Raw genomic sequence first — 24,003 nt, 5'->3', positions numbered from 1 at the left:
TATTCTGAAGTACCATAATCATTTCCAAGCACAAACACTGCAGACAGACTTCACTAACACAACATATACAGAATTCTTCTCTCTCTTCTCCTGCCCAACCTGATACATTTGGGTAATAACTTCTAATTCTCTATAAGTAAAATGCTAGTCAGCAGCAGGAAAAGACTATGTTAGAGCAAGAATTATCTGGATAATCAAACAGAAGTCATGATCACAAAAATCAACCCCATTATACTCAACAGTGGGGGGAAGAGTGTTTTCACAAAAGAATTTCAGTTAGAAGAGACCTCCAGAAGTCATCTAGTCCAACCTCCTGCTCAGAGCAGGTTTAATTAGATGAACAGGTTGCTCAGGGAATTGTCCAGCTGAGCCTTGTCCACAAGCTCCCTGGGCAACCTGTTTCCATATGTGACCACTGTTATGGTAAAAAATAATAATAATAATAATAATAAAATAAATAAAATCCAGATTATCTCTAATCCGAATTTCCCATGCTCCAAATTGTGCTTGTTGCCTCTCACTGCGCACCTCTGAGGAGTCTTCCCTCTGCTCCCTCCTCAGAGCAATATCAGTACTTGTGAATTAACTAACCAACAGTTCTGGGAGTATGTATTTAGCCATGGAATAAACAGGAAGCCAGCAAACTTCCCAAAATTGCTGTTAAAAAGTGCCCCAACTCATTTGAGATGTTCTCTCAATGAGAAGGTAATTCACTCTATGGCCCGTACTAAGGCTGCCCACAAAAATATGCCAGACGCTTGCACCAACCAGAGATGAGGACCACAGACGGCACTGTATTACGAACTAGATTGGGACCACAAACTCATTTGACCAATGGTCAACAAAACAGCACATAACAGCACGCATTATCAAAAAGTTATTGCATGAATTATAACAGCAGCAATAATGAAACATAGGCTATGTTTGCTCTAGGCAAGTACTGGCTAAGAAGTAGGATGCATTTAAATGGCTGAAATTAGCAATCTAGAAGGGCACATCTCTTGGTCTACCAGGAAATAATAAAAAAGTTATTCCCTGTGCATGCATTTGAGTAACAAAAGCAAAAAGAAAATCATTAAGTTCCTACTTTTGTAACTMGCTTGCTTTAAAATAAATTGTTTAATCCACCAGAATACATTAGCAACATAAAACACCAACCTATTCCCTTTCTATGTCCACCAATTTTATGCATTCGGTATTTTAGATAAATAAACCAACATTATAGAATAAAATCAGTATATACAAGCAGATGAATATTCAAAACAAAAATAATTCACAAGATTTATCCCAATCAGACTATCTAATAAAAAATATTTTGTTATAGTATTTTATTTAGTATGCTATTTTATTAATATTTTCAAAGAGTGGAGATAAGAGTTCAGCTAGAGGGTTTTTTAAAAAATATTTTGAAATTCAGTGAATATATAGGTTTGCATTAAAATAAAAACCACATATTCCTACAATTGTTCTACTTACCAACAAGTCTTACTACATTCAGCGTAGTATTTGTTAGGATAGGTGCATTCACTTTATTGAGATTATAATCTGATCTCTTTCTGCTCCTCAGGGTTTCTCGAGAAACACTTTAAACAAAACAAAATATACTAAATGTGACTGCCTGTTATATTCAATTATATACCAATGAAAATTAAGTAACTTAAGAAAAAAATACATCCTACTTTTCCCCTTTCACAAGATGGTACATCCTTCAGACATTAAATGTTCGAATCCTAACCCAGTTATGCTTTGGCATCAATAAAGAAATCAAAAAATAAAGAGAGAAGACTAGCTTAGTTTACTGAAAATAGTGCTAGAAAAAGGAATTTGAGCTTTAGTCCAAAGCCTGAAGTTCTGCAGGTCTCTGTCTGGCCTCAACAACCATTTTAATCACTCTGCCTCAGGTTCATTGTTTATGAAGTAAATAAAATGAAAACAGTGCAAGTCATCCAGTAAAAGCGGCAGATTAGTGAGCTAGAGCTGGAAAGTACTATCTGTAAATACAAACAACTGAGAAATATGAAGCTAGGAAGACATTAATATTTTCATCAGAAAAACACTCTACCATACCTCAAAATTGTATTCTCCCAAAAATTCAGAATATATAACAGTTTCACAGAAAATAGCTATGGACAGTGACTGCAGTTTGTCTGCTTAAGTAATTTATAGCAACAACTCCTCAGCTTCTTTGAAATGAGGTAGTTTGTGATATATCTTATAAAACCATGCTAACGATATTTTACCCTAAACAGTGATTTTACAAAAAATATATATATATATATGTATGTATGTATATATGCATATGTATGTACGTATAGTCCTCCTCTGAGTTAAGTGATGTTTTTCTAGTTCTCCTACAGTCCTCTACATATAAATAATGTTTGCCTACTTCAGAAAGTCTGAATGAATATTTAACTGGTACAGTACCCTAAAAAGAAATTTGTGGTCCAGATCCTTTCAAATGCCAGAGTTGGCTTTTTTCTTTTTTTTTTTTTTTGAGAATGAAACAGAGAACTTAGAAATTCCAAATGACTGCCTTCAGTTTATAGCAGAATTTAAGTTTTTACCTGTAAAAGATTGTTTTCTACAAAAGCAGAAGCCCAAGCCCCAGTCATTCCTCTGCAAACACTTCCCTTTGAAACAACAGAAATTACACATATGCATGACAGAGACCTTCACTTAACATCTAATGCTTACTAATCAATTTTCCACTACCTCCTTCAGAGAGTCCTTATCATCCTTCAAAATCTTGCCTTCCAAAGTTTGTTTTTGTTTTTTTTTTTCCCCCTGCAATAATGATGAACAGTTTAAAGCTGCCTTCCATCCTGGATATCTAACTGCTGGGACTTCTTAACTATGCAGGTAGTATAACAATTATTCGATTATTATTCCATTATCATAGAATACAGATTAGACAGAAAATGAACTAATTAGAGAACAGATTAGAAGCATGTAAATAAGTAGTACAAAAGATGAAGTACTCACACAGCCTACTTACCTTTTCACAGGGGCATCTCCTGTCTGCTCATCCACATAATCTCTTTTCAACTCTTCAGGAACATCACTGTCACTATCATACTCCTGATATGCACTTTTTTCTTGTTCATCCGATTCATACTGTAAAAATGAATACACTGACTGTCATTACTTTCCTTATAATACTGTCACCCCTTTAAAGCAGAATTTTGGTCACTGCTTGGCTTTTACCCCCATCAGAATAGAAATAGCTTTACTGGTTGAAAAGTTGCTCACAGTGTTCATTAAAAATATATCAGGCAAATTATACAAAGCCATATGTAAGTGTATTTCTAAACAAACTTCTATTCTCAGATGGCATGTAAGAGTAAATATGTGCATCATCCTGCTTCTCCCAGCTATTGATACTTTTTTTTTTGCCTTCTTGTCTCAGTATCAAATACTCTTCAAATATCTGAACTTTTATTATTTGTTTTACAACCTGAAATAAATAAATAAATAAAAACTCAAATTTGGTCCATATGGTGGCAATAAAACAAACAAAATGTGGCACCACACAATCCTTAATTTTTAATGCAAGGAAGGACTACATTATTGTTTTACAAAAATACTTCTTGACACTGTATTCATTTATTTTTAAAAACTTGCAGTTCTTTTTAAAATTGATCTTAGCACACTCCAAAAGACATCTCTGCCTGAGAGTCTTTCACTCATTTAACCTGTTAGAGATCAATGCTATTCTGCTTTTGTGTAGAGCACAAACACTACAAGAAAATAACTGGTCAAGTGCTACTACAAAAACATGAGTATTTCTCATAGCTACTATATAGTAACCACATACAGAAAAATTAGTGGGGGAAAAAAAAGCATGTATTTTCTTCAACTGTATGCTGTTCTATTTAAATCAACAGCAAGAGGAACACTGTATATGTCTGTACGTTCTATGTACATATATAAACCTTGCACTGTACATGAATCAAACAAAAGTGGTACAGCAAGCAAGGAATAGGTTTCTACAACCCATTTGATGTACCTTTCCTAGCTGTACAAAAAGAAATAATGCATTATATTATTCTAAGAAGTTAATGCTGTAACTAAGCTGTATCAGTGGAATAAATGAGTGGGGGCTAGTTTGATTTTCTTTCTTAAGAGTAATTAAATTTTAATTGCTTACATATAAAGCCTGATTGGTGGGTTTTTTTKGGGGGGCGGGGGGCAGGTTAAACACATGTTTGAGTTTGTTGTGTTGTGCTGGTTTTTGGTTTGGGGATTTTTTTTGTTGGTKGTGGGGGATTTTTTTGTTTGTTTTTAAAAGCACAGAGCATCCTTTACCTAGTTAAAAGCACACGATCCTGATATCTGAAATACTTATGTAATTACCAATGAAACAACTATTTCCTCTTACAGAAGAAAACCTCATGCATCATTTGCTTCATTTGTCACAGATTCCACAGAACTTACTTCCAGAATAAATCAGCTGCAAATACCCTGATGGAAACTATGCAAGTGCCTTCTTAGCATAATTAAACACACTGATCTGCACTCTAAGTATAATTCTTTAGCTTTACTTAACATCTGTCAATCTTAGAAGCAGTTAGCTACCCACTATCCAATGCATTAAACTCAAGTTATCACATGGAATAAGCCTCTTCATATGTAGGGTTGCTAGAAACATATGAAATAAAGGAAACATTCACCTCAATTTCCACAAGGAGGGAAGAAAAATCAGAAGTATTGTTCTCAATAATCAGTTATAAATCACATTATGCACATTGAATGTTATCTCTACAGTTTCATTTGAAAAGCATGTTAATTATATATACTGTTCTGAAGTTCTCCAAATAATACTTCATTTAAGGTTAATGAAACTGCTTATAACAGGAATGACTACAAATCTAACCTATGCTTAACACGACAAATACATATAAATCCTATCATTGGTATTTTATTCTTTCCACAGCAAACATTCTGTCCTTCTGGTGCCAAAGGAAAACCAGAATTCATTACAGTTCATCCCCAAGCACAAATTTAGTTTTTATCAATTTATGAAATATTAAGGTTTCAGTAATAGAGAACACTAAATTGGCATGTAGCTTTGAAAGAGGATAGTGTAGCCAGCCTTGAAAGTTGCTGAAAGTGTGCAATACTACTCAATGGGACACTGTTCAAAATTAAAGGCAGGGAAACCACAATACAGACTTTGCTACAYGTGTAACACATGAGTCTACTGCTAATTCAGGTGATCATGACCTCCCTCTAGCCTATTTCACCAAAAACACTGCACACTACTGCTGAACTGCTAGGGTAGAAGCCCTTGGCTCTGCAAGGGAAGGCATACGACTTCCTGAGACTGAATTATCAGAGTTCAGTCTCTACCATGGTGTTTGCAGTAACTGCAGCACCTATGTACAAAGCACAAGAAACCCCTTTAATAATGAGTGAACAATTATTGTCTTAGCATCAGCTTTTGGCTAGAACTGAGTGTTGTACATCCTCAAAAAATAGACAGCAGTGAATGATAAGTGTGAGAACAGTAGCCTTTCAATGTTTTAATACAGAGATTTTTTTTAAATGGTTTATAAAAGACGAAGTTTGATGCCCTTTAAATTTTCCTTAAGTCAGGAGAAACAATAAATAGATTCTGAAGGGTAAAATGTTGCAATTGAAAAGAATGAAGCAGTTTTGTTTTGAGTGCAAAGTTTTCAGATTTCTCATACAAGCCTAAAGACAATAGAAAAAAAAATCCCTTAATACAGCCATAGTCAAACGGTGAAGATAATTACAGCATTCCCAAGTATTCCACTTGGGAGTTAGTGGAAAAAATATGGAGATTGTATGCACACAGTGCACACATTCATTTGCTAGTGGTGAATTGCATGAAATCACACAAAATAGAGTTACAGCCCTTGGTCAAAATTTTGTTCAAACTTGTTCTTGAGATTTTATCCAGTCTAAGTAGCTACAATTAATATCATCCTTAGAAAACAATTTCACATCTTCCTAAATATTCTAAGTACAAACAGGAAAAAAAAAAAAAGTCCCCCTGCAGTATTTGAGACCTATTTACAGTTTTACACTTTCTTCAGTGGCACTCATAGTGCAGGTCATGGTGGTTCCATACATTTGTTGTAGARTTGAATCTTCACAAGAAATTGAACTTCAAAATATCTTCTTTCCCTTTAAAAAAGTTATTTTCTAGTTCTTTTTATTTTGAAAACCCTTTTAAAAAGCAAAGCTATTCACAAACCTATGCGAAAGTCAGAAATGAGCTCTTCAACAGGAGGAATTTTAACTTAGAAACTTCAAAAGAGCCATCGGTATCATCATTATTAAGTATTTCACCAATGGTCATTTTAGCAATTATCTACCAAATGACTATCCAGATTCCAGWAAAGCTTTGTTTCAGAGTTGGTTTCTACAAAGCACTGGGGAATTCTGCTGTTTTTGGCATGCTTTGCAGTGCATTCATCTTTGCTTAACTTGCTCATTTGGAGTTATTCTACACAAGTCTGCTAATAGCGGTAACCATGCAACTCTTACCACTTTACTCACATAAGGCAGGACATATGTTCTTCAAAATTACATGACAGGGGAAGAACTACCACCATGGAACTGGTCCTCTAGCAGGCTCATTAAGCACAAACCGGCAGTATTTCATGCCAAGGAACTGCACCTCCTCTGCAAGTGATGCAGTAGGGAAGAGGCTACAGCCCTGCCCTCAAGGGTGCAAGATATAGATCAAACCGCTTTGCAACTGAAGCCCCCCAGGGAAAAGGAGAAAGACAGCTGAAAACCCTTAGTGCAACAAGCTGAATAAACTAAGTTCCACACAAGCCTTATCACAGAAAAGCCTGAGAAAACATTATTTTTTCAAAGGGGTAAACAGGAACAAAAAGTTTAGTAAAAACATGTTAGCACAAGAGCTTAAGAGAATGGCACAAAGTTTTAACTTAAAACCTATTTGACTACGGCTACATTTTGAGCAGAATTATGAAAAACAGACCGAAAGTTAATGTTCAGTTTTACAGTGGTGGATCCCCCTGTAAAATGTCCTGAGCATTTAAACTATAAATAAAAACTGTTTTAACAAAGATCAGCTAATCCTTGAGAAACCATGTAAGTGTGAATAAATACAACAGGAGTAATTCATGAAGATTCTTTCCTAAGGAGCCAGAGCTCCAATCCTACCAAAATGACAAAATTACTTCCACAAAGCAAGCTAAATCATTGCATCTTGCTTTGTAAAAGAACTCCTGAAAAAACAAAACAAAAACAAACAAAAAACCCCACCAATTTAAGTGGAACACAGTTTGCTAGCCTTCAGGAACATTTGACTTCAGTGGAAAAAATATTGTTTCACTGCAAAACAAACTAAGTTTTTAACAGGAAACCTGGCTTTATGGCACTGTTTTTAAAAGCAAAGCAACATAACCTAATTAAAGGAGTAAAGTGAYTTGAGATCTTACATAGCATTGCAGTTAACTGATCCTCATATTAAGATATTTTGCCATCGCTGATGCACAAAATAAACCATTATTTAACAAGAGCTAGATTTGCTTCCTTCTGAAGCATTCCATACCCCGTTGGAAGCAAGCACATCTTCCGTCTCATCATCTTTGCTGTTGGCCTGAATTTCAAACGGGTTTCCTCCGCTACAGTACTGCTCAAATAAAGTTGCTGCTGTTGAAATTGCTGAAGCAGGCTGCTTACTAGGTGACACAGATGGGGAACGTGACTGCTCCATGAACTTAAACTCCTATTAATATAAATAAAGTACAATTTTAATCACCAACAGTTTCAATATCGTTATGGCTACAACTCTATAAATTCACAGCTTAAACTTCTGTACAACTACCCTGATATGAAATCTTTTCACTAGCAAAGCTTGCTTCTTAAGCATACTTTTTGTACATGCGCCAGTTAACCTTGAATTTGGCAATTTTACACAAATCACCTTTCAATTTTTAGTAGTTACCAGCTACAATATGCAATACATCACCTGCATCCTGAAGGTATTCACTTCTGAAAACTTAGTGTTTTTTGTTTGCTTTTACAGAAATATAGCATAGTATTTTCATAAGGAATAAACCAAGACCTGAAAATCTATCAAAGAATGTAAGTTTCTTTACACAATTTACCTTGTAGTTTACTAAAGAAGAATTTTTTTAATACTTTATTTTTTTTAAAAGTTCTTTCAGAAATTTTATATTCTTCAAAATATATTACACATTAAGTTTCTGAGAATTAGGTGAGTGCACAAACTCTTTGAAAGTATGGGTACTAAGTAGGGCGCACAAGGTAGGGCATTTGTTTCTAAAAACCTGAACTTACATTACTCAATTGACAAAGCATTTTTTAGCTATTAAACTCTAGCTATTTATCCTCACAAATGGCAAAAATGTGAATTATCACTTACCTAAAGATCTGATGATCAAAATATATGGAGCTAAATGGACTGCAATTTTAGATTTCAGTTTGTTTAAATGAGTCATGTACTTTCTGCAATTTACTGCTGCTTAAGTCCCATTTCTCCATTAAAAGTGTTCTTTCTTTTCCTACTGGGTGACAGGTCCTCCTTCCCTCCTTACTATCACTGCCCCAATAGCTTTTTGCTTGCTTTTACAGTTAACTATACAGAAGCTGCAAAATTATCTTTTGCTTGACATTGCTCAGCTATATCCATTTTGGACTTCAGTGATGGCTCTAAGTATCCATGTTTCAGGAGGCAAAACAGCTGAAATTCACCCAGCATATGTTATACTTCACACCTATTACTTATCCCTTTCAGTGGAACTTTGTCACAGAAATCACGACTTCCAACACTTTTCGCAATTCAGCCCATATGACCTTCATTTCCAGAAACAGGTGCCAAAACTGGTACAAGCTAGTGAGCATTCATTTAGCTACTTTTAGGAGCTCATTTTTCAGCATCTTACTCTCAGATAAATAATATAAAATCTGAAAACTCACATTTTCTGCTATAATACCACTTAAATTTTTTCCTTGACATATCTGACATATTAACAGTGCATTAAAACAAGAAAGGTAATAAAGGCTAATATTATGCTTACAACTCTAGCATCTTATGTAAACTTCCATCTGCCTAAAACAAGGACGTCACTTTTTTAAAAGCATTTGAATCTTAGGTTCCCAATATCTGAAAATGAAATATAATACTTTTAAATCAACCATTTAAAACATTCATTTAATAGTTCATCCATCTTACTACTTCTCAAAACACCTGCACTCTTAGCTATTAAAACACTAATATTTGTATGTGTTATGTGTAGAACGTACATGAAGCTGCAAAATACTAAAGCTTGATTTAACAGGGCAAAGTTCCCAGGTCTCGTTCTCCAAAAACATTCTTAATTCTTCAAGACGGGTTCTGAAATACAACAGATGAATACTCGTAATGAGCAGCAAGAGCAAATCAGAAAGTAGACTGACTTATTTAACTTATGTAGCAAAAAATGCCTTCAAGAACCACACAAGTCACACTTGAAAATGGATATTTAAACTCATTCTTTCAACTGGCAAACCATCCGAAAACTGTGGCTACTAATGCAGTGTTATTTTATGACACCTCTGGAAAAATTCTCAAAGAACACCAACCTCAAAATTGGAAACAATTTTTTTTTCCTCAAAATCTTCCATAAGTACAGAGGAATGTTTATGATTGTGCAGTACTGTGCAACAACAATGGCTCTTAATCCCCTAAACTATATTTTTCTTCATATCTTAACTTTACATCGATATTAATACAGAAAAAGTACTGGGAAATATAATCAAGCGATTGTTTCTCTGCATTGTCTCTGGTATGTTTTTAATCATCAGTAAGTACAAATACTTTTATTAACGAAAATCTTTTTGCCACATAAGCAGGAATTCATAGAAAAAGACAGCAAAGAGGGCTTACTGCTGTTATCTTTTCTTCTTAATATACATTATACTGTTTTGCTTAATGTGTAGCAGTTGATAAATTATTCACTGGGTTTCTAATCAGGCAGTGAAATATTCCAAAAATACCACTATTTCAAAAACAAAATGTAATCACCAAAACAATTAAAGATTTTTGCCTCAACAAGGTGCGCAATGTGTTGAATTATGACTACCCTTTGCTATATGTATTTAAATTTACCAACTAAATGCATATAAAGTCTGATTTTCAGAGGCACTGAATACTCATAGCCCATAGATCTTCTCCCAGTAAAGCCAACAGGAACAATAAATAAAGTAGCTCTGAAAAAAAATCAGAGCTACAGGTTAAATTCTTTGAGAGGAAGATTAAAGAGAAAAATTCACAGAAAAGCAAACAAATATTTAAATCTACATAGTACCATATTTCATATCATTTCAAAGCTGAAATTTAGCCACTGACATAACATATTTGAACAGACGCTTTTCATTTTCACCAGCATACAAGTCTAGAAAGGGGCACAAGTGGGAGGTCTGATATATTCATTCTCTGGCAAGCTTTACTGCTCAGACACACCTTTTCACAAAGGTACCAGCAAATGAAAGTGAATTATGTTCTAAAATCGGCTGGCCAATGTCTTCTGCCAAAAGCCCATTCTAATTTTTCAAAATAACCAACTTTTACCCAAAAGTACATTAGCGTTTGCTCTTGCATTACGCTGCTCTTCTATGCTTTTTGAACGATGGGACCAGTCCATTTGAATGCCTTCTCTATGCTGCCAGCTCTCTACATCACCACACCACCCAGGAAGCCACGTATGTCAAGCTACATAATCAAAGAACTGATCACTCCTGGACTCTAAGCATTTCAACTCTATGAAGCTTTCATGCAGTAATGAATTCTTAAAAGGGCTAGCTTTTTTTTCCAATTAAATACACAGAGGGAGTGAAAGCCACATTAGCTTGATCTGAAAAGGCAAAATGCTTACAGCTTTATATAAATCAACCGGATAGATATAGCTGAGACACAGCTGGTTTTGATATTTTTCTTTTTGGGGACGAAAAGATCAGCTAATCAATCTTCAGAATACCCACGCAGCATAAAACAGCTGAAATATTAAAAAGTTAACATATTTGAGTCCATATCAATAATATTTCCTTTTATTTTCACAAGAATGACAAGAAACACTACCTACGAAGAAACACAAATCATAAAATGATTGTTTTATACAGATTCCATTGATGTTCTTATTCTATTCAAAAGAAAAATCAGAAAATTATAGTTTCTGATTCCCTACACTGTTAAATAGGTTCTTTAAACATAAGCAGGATCTCATTGGTCAAAACAGTATTTACTTAACCAAGTATTAGATCATAAAACAGAGGAGTAAAATAGGATTAAGCAGATCAAAATAGCTTTTCCAAGTAGATGAAAGCTGCTAGAAAAGAAGCATGCAGCAGGCTAAGTGGGGAAGTTGAGAGAGCTTCATTCAGAGGTGTCATGAACTCTCAAACAGTTTTTGCCATAAGAATGCACAGCTGCAAGCTCAGCTTCCAGAGCAGTAGAGGTAATTCAGTTCAGATTTCTGAAATGCTTTTCAAGAAATAAAGGTAAACGGCATCTCATCTTAATTAACTCATCTCCTGACAAGACACAATATGCATCTGATTAAGCCTCAACCTTTTCAGGCAACTGAAATTGAGGTCTTCATCAAATTTCCGAAAAGAAATCCTAGATGTAAACTGACAGAAGAAAATACAAACCACATCCTTAGCGCCTGAATTTAGAAACTTTCTAATGTACTCCTGTCATAATTTTCATACTTTACAAATTTTAGATAGAAAGTTTCAGACAAAATGGGTTAGGATGTATTATTTTGCCTTGCCTTGGTATGACAGTTCCCATACAATGGAGGAAAACAGCTCGAGACTGGGGATGTAAAAGCTTCTCAGAGCAAGGAACAATGCTGTATTTCTTCCTATATCTTCCTAGTTATTTACACACAGAAAGAAGATAAATGCCAGACAACTAGAATGGAAGACTTGTCAACCAAACCAAAACATTTGGGAAATGAAGACACTTAAAAAAAAATAATAAAAGTTTTGAAACTGTCAGCTGTGCCGTCACAACCATGTATCATATCTGAGGCCAGAGACCAGTCCAAAGTAAACTTGACTGAAACATAATCAGACACTGCCAATGAAAGGAATTATGAAAATGTGACTCAAAAGCATGGACACAGTTCTACATAACTTGATATGAGACACAAAACTGCATACTTAAAGTATTTCACAACCACACACAATCAGCTCTTTTTATGTAACGGCATAGAAAAAGAAATTTATAACAATTTTGCCAAAAAATACAGACTTCAGAGGCATTCATCTTCATTAGGAAAGAAATGTATTAGGAATTCCAGAAGACAGCTAAGCAGTCTGAAAAACTACTGAAATCCCACACAGAGGTTTTCATCTTTATCCAGCTTGCTCGCTCCAGAACTGTAGTCTTCCATAAATACACAAAAGCAAGGCTTCTCCACAGAAATAAAGAGTTCAGAGTCCTATTCTCATCATGAAACATATCCCACTATATGAACCTAATCTGCAAACCTCAGTGCAGGCATGTTATTCAGTGCCTCTGGAAACCACTTAAAACTAAAAGCAACAGAGAGTCATTAAACTCGTCCAACTTCACATACAGTAGTCTCACCTGTGGTACGTTTTGAAATAGTTAACGCTTTGTTTTCTGATAGATTCTTGCAAAACTTCAGACTTACTGCCACAAAATTCTTCTCCAACTTGCATCAGCCTATAATGATAAAACATAGTTTAGAATTTATCTATTCAAAATTACCTGAATAATATTGGAGAAAAACCTAACTCAGTAATACTGTTGTTCCGAGTAGAATCACAAACCTCACTTATTACCAGGAGAGTACACTCATCTGCATAAAAGCAGAAGACCAAAGTTAAGTTACAAAAACTTACACTCATTCCACAAAAGTCCATGTCTCATTTCCTCTCCAAATCCTATCATGATATCCCATACACATAGGAACAAAGAGCCATAAGCAAAGCAAATGTCTGTTTGGGATCCTATTACACAAAGTAAGCCATACAGGTCACAGCTTGAATCCATCATTTTATTATCAAAATTATCAAAAAGGATATAATAATCTATGGGTTAGCGATACCATAATCTTTTGCTGCTACTGACTGAGGAATCCTTCAAAGCTTTTTGAAACATTAAAAATGTCAGATCTGCACTGATGAAATTTTAAAGCTGGCCAATACTGAAATCATATTAGAGCCTAACTCGACCAGCAAAGCAGTTTGTTCATATCTACTGATACAGTGTGAGGAACATTTCCTCTTTGTGTGGGAGTCTGTGCATGAGTGTCAATCTCTATTTTTGCTACCTGCTCCAAGGATGTATTTGAAAGGGAGAGGAAACAAAGTTGGCATCAGGGTGCAAACATCAGCCTTAGTTAACCATGCTGCCTTATCAGAGTCCAAGTTTGTCCACATGTAGTAGCTGGCCTTATGACCACATCAGTATACCTGCTGATAATATCAAGTACAAATATGAAGTCATCATATTTGAAGTTAGACAGGTCTGTTCCCAGAAGATACGTTTTCACTTTCAGTTGAACATCCTACAAAACAAACATTTCAAAATCAGCATTGAGTCCTTGTTAAAAGTCTATGCAAAAAAAGTTTTTGTATACTTAATATTCTCAAGACAGAAATTACGGCAAAAGGCTCAGATGCCTGGTTCATTAGTACTTTTTGGTTTGTCTGCACTGCTAACTTCTTTTTGAGATTTAGGGCAGAACTCTGCAGTGTGAATAATTTCCTGTTGACTTCCTTAACTAGTAATGTAATGCTTCTTTAACGCTCTAAAATGCGATGTCAGTCCTAGACTCTTTACGGCCACTGGAAAAAAACAGACCTTTTGAATACAGTTCTGCTATGTAAAAGGATTACAGCTTTATCATTTGAAATTTGGGGTCTTGCAACAAATCAAACTGATCTAGCAGTCGAACTATGACTATTACAAAACCAGGCAGGTTCACAAGACTTCAGGTTCTCCCTAGTTCTGGCTATACCAGAATGGCTACAGATCATTCTTTAGCTCTGAATTTCAATACTTCCATTTTCAGTTTTCTATTTATTCAGATCCTCCCCCCCCATTTTTCCCTTTCCACACCTCCCACAAGCCATCCCAAACTGAGCAGTTCAGAGATGTTATAGCACATATAGGAGGAGGGACCTATAAGCTCCTTATACTCCTTGCAAACTGTAATGAACATGAGCGATAGGGAACTAAAGGGTCTGGAGCTCTCTCCATCTTTATCAGCAAAGCCCAATTCAGATATCAGGCAGATACAATCTCATTTCAAGAGGCCTTAACCAAGCAGGAAAACACAAGCAGCACGACTGTGCTGAGAGAAGCATACGGAAAGAAAGTAGATTGTTGAGAGCCATATTACTACGTTTTATCATCTTGACTGGGTTTGTAAGCACAGTGACCAAATAGTAATTGAGTCATGGAAATGAGGTTTCCATGGTTTTCACTTACTGAGCTCAAAACAAACCACTTGAGAGATCTCCTTAAAAAGATCAGCATGAAAATAACTGTATTCTATATTGGGGGAAAATAAGTATGTAAGACAGTCAAAAACAAACCTGCCATATTCGTGAAAGCCCATGTTCCAATTTCTTTTTTACATAGCTGCGGTCAAAACTGTTCTCCTCAGTTCCAGTCACATTGCTTCCATCTGAAACTGAGTTGGAAGGTATTACAGATATTTCCAAAGGCCTTGAAATGTATTCTAGGTTTTTTTAGCCATAATGAAACTTCTGCCTTAGCCATTATCATAACATCCATTATGCAGTCTCCAGGAGAACTCCACTGCTCTGAACTTTTGAAAGGAATAAAGCACCTATAACATATAATAATGCAAACCAAGAAAACTGATTGCTAGTATGTAAGCAAGATATCCCATTCAATAAGATCAAAATAAGATGAGAGAGTAATTGATATTTATATCTCAAATAAAAAAGATAAAGTTAAATGCTAAAGTGAGCACCAGTTATCCTCTACAAGATTCTCCAAGATACTCTAGCTCTGTAGACAAGAACCATGAAATGAAAAACTGCAGAAGATATATATWTTTTTTTTAAGACTTTGTCCAACAGTAAATTCTGGTGGCAACTCTGAAGACAGACACTGGAACTTTTTTTCCCCCCACAAACTATGCACATAATATAGTATGCTCCCAGTTTTTTCCCCCCTTCTCATACTATGCCTATGTATGAAATAATCTCATAACCATGTACGTCTTCACTTTCCAAAAAAGCATTAAAATGTACAATAAGCTTCGCTCTCCCCATTGAGGAAGTGTGTTATTTCTATTAAAAAAAAGGTAATATTTTATGTAATTTGTGACCATACAGTTGTGGTTATGCTTGCAGTCTGCAATGGCACTTAGTGTCCTGCAGTTTGCTTCAGTCTACAACGGACCACAGGAGAGCTCTGTCTTAGCAGACTATACACACAATCTTTCCCAATGATATGAAAACTCCACTGTTCCTGACGAGTGGAAAAATTATGTATTATGGTCTTTACCTACAGTTTAAATCTCATCAGTATCAAACACCCAAACCATTCAGTGATTTGATATGAAAGAGAAAACTTTTAATCCATGTAGAATATTATACTGGAATATTACTAAGAGTACAGCCCTTCTCCCACCCCATCATTCAAAAGGCTGAAAACATAGAAGAATTAAGATTGTTTGCAAAATCACAGCACCGCCATGCAGATCAGACCCGTCTCCATCTCTTCTGCAACCCTCCAGCTGGTTTTCAGTGCTTGAAGACTATTCGCTCCCTTATTCCTAGACAAACTGATCTCATCTCTTCTACCTCCATGCACTGGCTCCCAACTCAAAGCCTTTTCTTTGCCCAACTCCTGATCCCAGCATGTACTCTCAAAAAACCTCCTCACAGTCCCAGTCTATCACTCTGCATTCGAACCAGGCTGTCTCCTCCCTGTTGCATAGCCGTCACACTCAGATGTAGTGGAAATTTACAGAGTTTTTCCCTTCAAAATTTCAGTGTCTTTCTCTCGCTGTTGAAAAATTATGGTTTGCACATGCTCAAAGACAAAGTAAATGAAAACAGATCCTTATGATATCAAGGGAAAGACAGTTTTGATGATAATCTGGATAGCAAGGCTCTGTCTATAACTTGATCCTATCTGGAGAGCAACAGGACATGTCTAACAGACTAAGACACGTCTAATCTCTTTGCCTTAGACTACGTTCTTGAGAGGTGGAATTTTTTTTAACCTATGGGATTTCACAACCAGGTAGACATGTCACTGCTATAATGTAGATAGGAAAGTAAGGGTGGGGGGAAAAAAAAATAAAACGTTTAACAGCTCCTCAGCTACTGGAAGTAGTGTCTTGGCCAGTCCTAACTTGTGGAATACATTATTTGCAAAAAGATATTATTCCTAGTATCAACAAGGAATTCAGAAGCAATCCAAGACTGAACAACCTTGATAGGACTACATGCATCTTCCACCTAGGGAGACAGCACTGAAGTCGTGAAGCACACTCAACTGTTAAACTGTACCATACTGCCAGAATGCTCAGGTACAGCTTCAGCCAGCAGCTTCTCATTCATAAGTTGATCTTATCAGCACAGAGACAGGTCTTTAAGCAGTCATCCAAAATGAGTAAGGACAAGAAYGTCCTCTGCATACTGAATCCCTGTCACAGTAGAGTTCCCTGCATGGTAACATGCTACCAGGACCACAGTGGGAGTTAATCCTGACCGAACTTCAGTTTTCCACTGCTATCCTTCATACAGTTTTGTACAGAAACCCTCCCGGCAAAGCAGCAATTTTTCGTGTTTAACTGTGCTGACTACTGAAGAAGAGCCCAGAACCATCAAGAACCCAGGCCTGCCCTCCATCTGCCAGGCCTAAAAGATCATTTACCAACAACTAAGTGCTCTTCCCCTTTCAAGCCTTGCCCTGAATCTAGATCTTGCAGTCTAGTCATAGATGAGTGTCATCTGAATAACTTGATAATGAGCCCAGTAAGGAATGGGAGGCCCAATACAAGACTTTAATCAACCTTCTCAGATGTGTGCAGAACAGACCCCTGCAGCATTGTCTGGACCCCTGCAATTAAAAGGGGGAAGGAAAGAGTCATTCACTGAACAAGGCTGTCTATTTTTGTTAAGACTGGTATCAGACACCGATAATTCTCTTACACCAAAAAAGTAGGAGCACAGTGCACGGTTTTATGTTTTGACCATACCTTCTTCAGATCATCCAGTGTCAAGTGAACACAGTTTCCCTCTGCAACAATTGTTCATCCTAACTAGCACTTATCAGTGACCTGCCTCATTCTACTGGTCCTAGGCTAATGTCTCTGCAAGCAGAAGAGTGTCCCCATCAAGTATGTTTTCTGCTTTGGACTTTTTCAAAGTAGGTTCCTCAGAACAAGAACTATTTGCAGTCTCATATAAATATATAAATAAAATATATTACAAAAATAAATTTAGAAAAAGGATAATATGTAAGCATATAATATATGAGAAATATAAAAATGAAACCTTCAGCACTTTTATAACTGCACTTAAAATAAGCACATGTAGGGAATATGGTTATTGAGAAGGATGCTGGCATTACTTAATTTTAAGTGGAGCTATTCAGTGTGTTTAGAAATGGTGTTAAATTATGATACTTAAATGCTTAAGGAATTTCATCTCTGAGCTAGTGATCATGATGGAGAACATCCAAATGCTACCAGGAAAAATCTTCAAGCCAGCCAAATTAAAATTAGTCTGTCCATGGGGCTAGACATCATGAATATAGAAACAGTGCAATACTACATATATAACCAGAAGGTTAAAAGCTCTGGTATTTTCAACTGAAAGATTCCTCCACACAGTTAACATTTAAAAAATACATTGGGGAATTTCGGCTTATATTAGGGATACATATTAAATTTCTTCCAAGCAGCTAAACTGAATTCAACTCCTTCCTGCTTAAAGTCATTGGGATTACTTCTGCAGGTAGACTCTGAGATTTTTTTTTTTTATCCTAGTTATTCAAAATGAGAAAATAAAAAGGTACTTGATGCAAAAACAAAACTCAAATATAATTCTACACTGTATCTATTGTTGCAAGGCACTGGAAAATTTTCCCTATGAAACAAAAGGCATAAAACACATATTAGCCACTGCATACATATATTATAATTTAATATCTGTACCTAAATATGCTCTTCTCCTGAAGGTAATAATCCTGACAAATGTATTTTTCCAAGACTGATTTATCATATAACATTAAACAAAATACAAACAGAGAGAATAACTCAGAGACACTAATCAGAATTATCCTTTCTCTGGCTATTCGACGAAACAAAAATAGCTATTTTAGTCACAACATACTCTTTAGGAGCTTCTGGGACCTCCTCTCCTGTATACTTCTGCAGACCTAAGCCAAGTCTAATATCTTGGACCTATTCTCAAGACTCAGACCAGTTGCCTCAACTGAAGTGTCATTTATTCCCTCACTACCATTTGCATGAGAATGGTTGGAGATACAGATTCTTATGGATACTACTGTTCAACAATAACCCCAGAAATATTTTCTCTAGTAACCTTCTCTTGCTTTGGTATTATTGACAATTTTGTTAAGAGGTCTTGTTTTCATTCTTTTAAACTGTGCTGCAGCTAATTCACACATAACAAATGTATGAATTTAAGATAACTTCCTTGAATATCAAGGATTGGACAAAGGTCCACAAGCATTTCAATTTTTTGCTTTGAGGAATTTGGAACAGATGGCAGAATATAAAAATATTCATGACTTCATGCAAATATAACAATCAGAAGCATCCAGGAGTTATTCTTCTAGATGTCTGTTTTGAATACAATAATTTTTCAGGTTTCCCAGTATTTCTTTAAAATTGGTAAAAACAGCCGTCAGTCATAACAAAAGTTTTTTSTTTAATCTTTGCTAGGCAGGAAAAAAAAAAGAAAGAAAAACGAAAAACACACACACTGTCATTAAATTCATTCTTTGAATCCCAAGCAGGACTTGCACAGACTACTGTACTATGCAATATTATAAATGGAATGTTTTGAAATGACTGGAATTAAAACTGCATCTTACATCATTTTCTTTTTGCTTTTCAGGTAATCTATTACAGCTATTAATATTGTTATTAACTTTTRTCATCAGGATTATACTTGTAAAGTCAGGAGTTTTAAATGCTATAGTAATCATGCTGTTGCATCCACTTTCAACTCTTCTGTTAAATCAGCCTCAGGAACACAYGCCTATTACACCAGTTTCACAGAAATGTTTATGAAACGTGAAAACCCAACTCAACTGGACATGGCCCTGTGCAACCCAATGCAACTTTGAAGTTTGCCCTGTTTTGAGTAGGGAGGACAAACTGACCTACAGAGGTCTCTTTCAGACTAAATTTTCTTTGATTCTGTACTACAAAAATAAAAATATGCTTTGACCATGACCAACTCTGCAAGGAAAAATTTCCAGKAAGCAAGTCTTATTTTCAGAGATGCAGACAAAGTTCATTTTAACATCTGTAACAGGCATCAGTGATCACAAATATATGATACATGATCTAGACGAAGTGCAATATCCTTTCCATAATCCATGCAGGACTTCTTTTGGATAAGCTACACTATTAAAATAGACAGAGCTATGTAATTAATGTCTTCTAAGTCCAGTTTCTCACCTCTACAGTTGGTTTTGTGCTCCAGGGTCAAGATTTGCCTGATCTACTTAAAATGCTTTGCAAGACTGCTGATATTAAATGGCACAATGAGAGAAAAATACTGTGATAGCTTTGTGTTTTCAAAACGGTAAGAGCCAGATACACATACAATGGTTAGAATCGTTCTTCTACTGCTCCTATCGCAATAGTTTTCAACAGCGACAGGGTTTCATTAAGGAAAGAATTTTAGCAAAGTCTTCTGAACTGCCTTGTTCCTTTGATGTGTCCTCCTTTCCTTAGTTATTTTCCTCTTCGGCTTTAGCATATTATCCAGAAGTTAAATCAATCAATACGGAATGATACTTCCACATACAGGTTTGATAGTCACTGCACCATAAGCATTGACTTTTTAAAAAATGTACACTTTATAGATATTTATATTCCCTCTGAACTAAATTATGTTTGCAAAATTCCCTTGTGTGCTTTATCATTGTTGAGGTTTCTTTTAATCATTTTTAAAGTGATACACTAGCTCAAATACGTTCTAGTTGTACAGTATATTACAGCAAAGCCACAAAATCTCCAGCAGTTTAGAAGCTGAGTCACAGATCTAGTGAATTAGTAGTAAACATACCAAAACACTCCAGCATGCATTTAAAAAGGAAAGCACAGAACACATTTTAAATGACTCGTGATTGAATATACCACTTCATTTGGCTTAATGGTTCTTTTAAAGTGTTTTACAGTGAGAATGATATTTCTTTCTTGAAGTGTATGAAAAGTAATCACACTAATGGGAACCATTATTAAAATTACATATGGAACTGCACAAGTGGTCTAGTGCCATAACGTCTTTACATAATAAACTTTTTTGATACAAAGATGACAACAAAAATAAAACAAGAAAAGGAAATACAGTTACATTTAAAATAACTTCAGACAAAAGTAAATATTACTGAGATTGGGCAAGTGACTCAAAACTTATGAACCTGTCTTAACAGGGTGAATCTCAAAAAAAGAAATATTTCAACTCTGAATTTTAATTCTGTAATACTGAGAAAACTTTAATCTGAATTAACACTCTGAATAAACGCACATACAAAAATCTTGTTAAACATCCATGCAATACAGGAAGGACACTGAAGAAAACATTTTCATTATTTTTTCAGGCTTAAAGTAGGAAGACAACCTGAATTATTGTAAATTTCATATGTTTTAAGACTTTAAATTTGTGATAAGTCTGACTTCCGAAAGAAATGATGGGTTTCAACTATAATTTAGGAATTTTAGTGTTCCAAGATCTGTTCTTTACTCCTATTTCCAATTTTTTTCTTTTTCCTCATAGTCTAATACAAAGAATAAAAGTTTTACACAAATCAGGAAAGGACAAATTGTAGGAACATTCCTACACTCCATGTCTTTTGACAGAGAAGCACCCTTTTGTATCTACAGATAAATAAAAGTAAAACACAATACTAATGATTAAATAAATAGGAGTTTTGTATAAATTTTAATACCATAAATTTCACTGTACTCCTCCTGCCAAATGCAAGTACCTTGGGTTAATGGGGAAATAAACAAAGTCTGTCTCCAGACATTTGTTTTTATATAAAACATATCCCATAAAAYGTACTTGAGAGGATTGAGAAAGATTAATGTTTTGTGCCCAAGTCATAAAGAACAAACTAGAACAATATAAAACAAAAAYAGAATTACATCTAAAGCAAAGTGGTCATGTTGTTTCACAGAAAAGATTTCTTAAGATAAAGATTTTGCTTTTTTCTGGAAGGGAAATTGTGGCTATGTCTTATTACAGGTTCAGCAGCACATAAGACAGACAACATTCAGGAGAACAGTTTTCCTCAAAATCATGACTATTATTTATGACAGAATCATACCCCACTGTTTCAGTCACCTCTCTTAATATGCAGTCCAGTATCCCAATCTACTATGCATAACATGCAGTGAAAGATTCAACATCACCCAAAAAATCTGGTATTTCACATGGGGTCTTATGTTAAGAGAAAAACTCCTAAGACTTTGTAGTAGCCTACCATAGCTGACTTCAAAGCATTTTAAACAATGAATACTGTTTAAAATAAAACTGCTTATACCTGAGGCAATGGCACATATACAATGGCACACAATATTCATTAAAAGAACATTATACTGAAGACAACAAACTTTCAGTGAGTATTTAAGTCATTACTGCACACTATAAACAATAATTCTGAAGGCACTCAAGAGTAAAGATCACAAAGCCGTCTACATAATAAATTAATGACTTGAGCACAAAAAATATATATATATATTTTCAAATATCAGAGGTTTTATTTCCAAAATAATTTCTTACCAGAAGATACAGTTTCTGCCTCATCTTGGTCACGCGTCTCATGCCACTGCATCGTTTGGTAATAGCTGAGCATGACTTCCCAGAGTGCTTTGCAGAGATCAGCAAGGCAAGGAATGTAGCTGTCTGATGTAATATGCTACAGAAGAACAAAATATCACTGTGAAACTATTATCAATTGCATTCATTTTTTGCAGAGGCAAAATAAACCATACAAAAACTGCCATACCCATACAACTGAGGTGCTTGATATACAAGTTTTCTTTTAAAAAGCATTTGAGAGCTGCCCAATCCCTGACGTTAGCCAGCTAATCAAATACAGTCTACAAGGGCAAAGTCTGCCTCTTGGCATCTCATTTTGGATTGACCCACATAATTATCCCTATAATCTCCATGCTACAGCAAAGCAAAAACAGAAACAAAACTGTACATTCTAACAGTCAGCATCTCTCACCAGCAAAGAAGGGTGCAGCCACCCCCGGGACATACAGGTACTGCTTCAATTCAAAGATACAAATATTTGTACTTCAGCAGTACATAAAAGTCATCATTGCTTGATGCCCCATTTTACTGAGTGTCGGATAAAAGAAATAGTTCAAATAATAGTTTTAAATAGTTAAAAAAAAATTTAGATGACACCTTTCCTACCTCCCCGATCCATCCACTGCTCCAAAGAGCCAATTACAAATTAAGATATTCACTGGGCAAAGAGAATCAATGTTACCAAAAAGATAAATACGCAGTGGAAGTTTCTAATATGAGATTGTCAGGTAAAGGGATGCATTTGCGGAGGGGTCTGGCCGAGTAAAGAAAAATGCATGAAATACATTGCTCAGCTTGAGTGGGAACGATAACAGAGTCACCACTGTCCCACTTGCTGTCAAGAAGCACAGCCTCACAGCTTATAAACAAGGGCAGACAAAGTCCACTTGTGTCAATGTGGCTTCAGTTACATTATTCTTTAAATTATATCAGAGCAGTCTGGAAGTCAACACTTCAAATTAACACTGTTGCAGAAAACAGGTGTCTTCTGCAAGATTAAGAGAGTCAGCTTTTACCATGTGGACATCTCTGAAAGAAAAGCAAGAACCATTCAACAAATATTGCCAAATCGCTTTTTCCTTCCTTGATGTTTTCCTGACGTTTAAGATCTAATGGTTAATACCCAGGATGCCTGAGCAGCGGGGCTGGACTAGATGATCTCCAGAGGTCCCTTCCAACCTCAACCGTTCTGTGATTCGGTGAAGTCTGCCCACCAATGAACAGTTCTATGAATTCAAAATAGTGGCACTGCTTGCTAACCCAAGTGTACATTTAAGAAGATATGAAAGCATTAGTTACAACACAATACTTCACAAAACAACAGCTTCCTTAACTGTGGTGCTGTGAACACAACCACTACAGTAACCAAACAAAGCAATCCGTACAGAGGGCAAAACCTTAATCAAAGCTATCACCACTCTGAATTGTTTGGTCATTCACTGATGTAACCGTGGCTTTCTAAACACTAAGTGTCCTTCCTTACCAAGGAAGTGCAACAAAACCTTGATAACTGACTGAATATTAAGTTTAATTGATAATAAACATTAAATTGGACAGATTTCCTAGTAAATGCAGATGCACCACAAGTCCCTCACATTTTTCAGCTTTTGGGTAAAAAAATTATAAATTGCACATCTGTATTTTCTATTTAGTCATACTCTCTAGTTTCCTAAGCCTAAATAATACTCCTGGCAGTAGGATATATTGCTTGAGCCATTCATATTCTCCTACACTCTGCTTATGATTAAGCACTCATGAAAACTGTTCTTTAGCATTAATAGATGTTACTAGCAAAAGTATCTGAAGGGCTCATATTAATCATTATGCCTTTTCCAATTCTTTTAAAAGAACTGTTATTCTGGTTCTCTCCCCTATGAAACCAGAGCTGCCTCAAGTATATAAATTAGGCATCCTGGATGTACCAAAAGAAAAACAAACAAAAAACAC

At 35.6% G+C, this 24,003-nt stretch overlaps 1 protein-coding gene across 13 annotated transcripts in view; it reads right to left on the bottom strand.

Moving 5' to 3' along the window:
* VPS50 (VPS50, EARP/GARPII complex subunit) overlaps positions 1–24,003 on the bottom strand; it is a 104,671-nt gene that overhangs the window by 36,263 nt on the left and 44,405 nt on the right. For 10 of the 13 annotated variants that reach the window (XM_026065360.1, XM_026065364.1, XM_026065361.1 and 7 more), the window contains 8 exons: positions 22,018–22,153; positions 14,581–14,678; positions 13,453–13,547; positions 12,602–12,700; positions 9,271–9,361; positions 7,553–7,729; positions 2,996–3,114; positions 1,477–1,583 (listed from right to left, as the gene is read on the bottom strand). In XM_026065360.1, the coding sequence (XP_025921145.1) occupies positions 1,477–1,583; positions 2,996–3,114; positions 7,553–7,729; positions 9,271–9,361; positions 12,602–12,700; positions 13,453–13,547; positions 14,581–14,678; positions 22,018–22,153 (922 nt within the window). Of the gene's footprint in view, positions 1–1,476; positions 1,584–2,995; positions 3,115–7,552; positions 7,730–9,270; positions 9,362–12,601; positions 12,701–13,452; positions 13,548–14,580; positions 14,679–14,704; positions 14,838–17,042; positions 17,090–22,017; positions 22,154–24,003 lie in introns of those variants that run through there. The other 3 variants (XM_026065370.1, XM_026065368.1, XM_026065369.1) reach the window with 3 other exon arrangements.

This window comes from Apteryx rowi, unplaced genomic scaffold (genome assembly GCF_003343035.1).
Source record: "Apteryx rowi isolate R43461 unplaced genomic scaffold, aptRow1 scaffold_226, whole genome shotgun sequence".
Classification (NCBI taxonomy): domain Eukaryota; kingdom Metazoa; phylum Chordata; class Aves; order Apterygiformes; family Apterygidae; genus Apteryx; species Apteryx rowi.
This window is presented reverse-complemented; position numbering and strand designations above follow the sequence as displayed.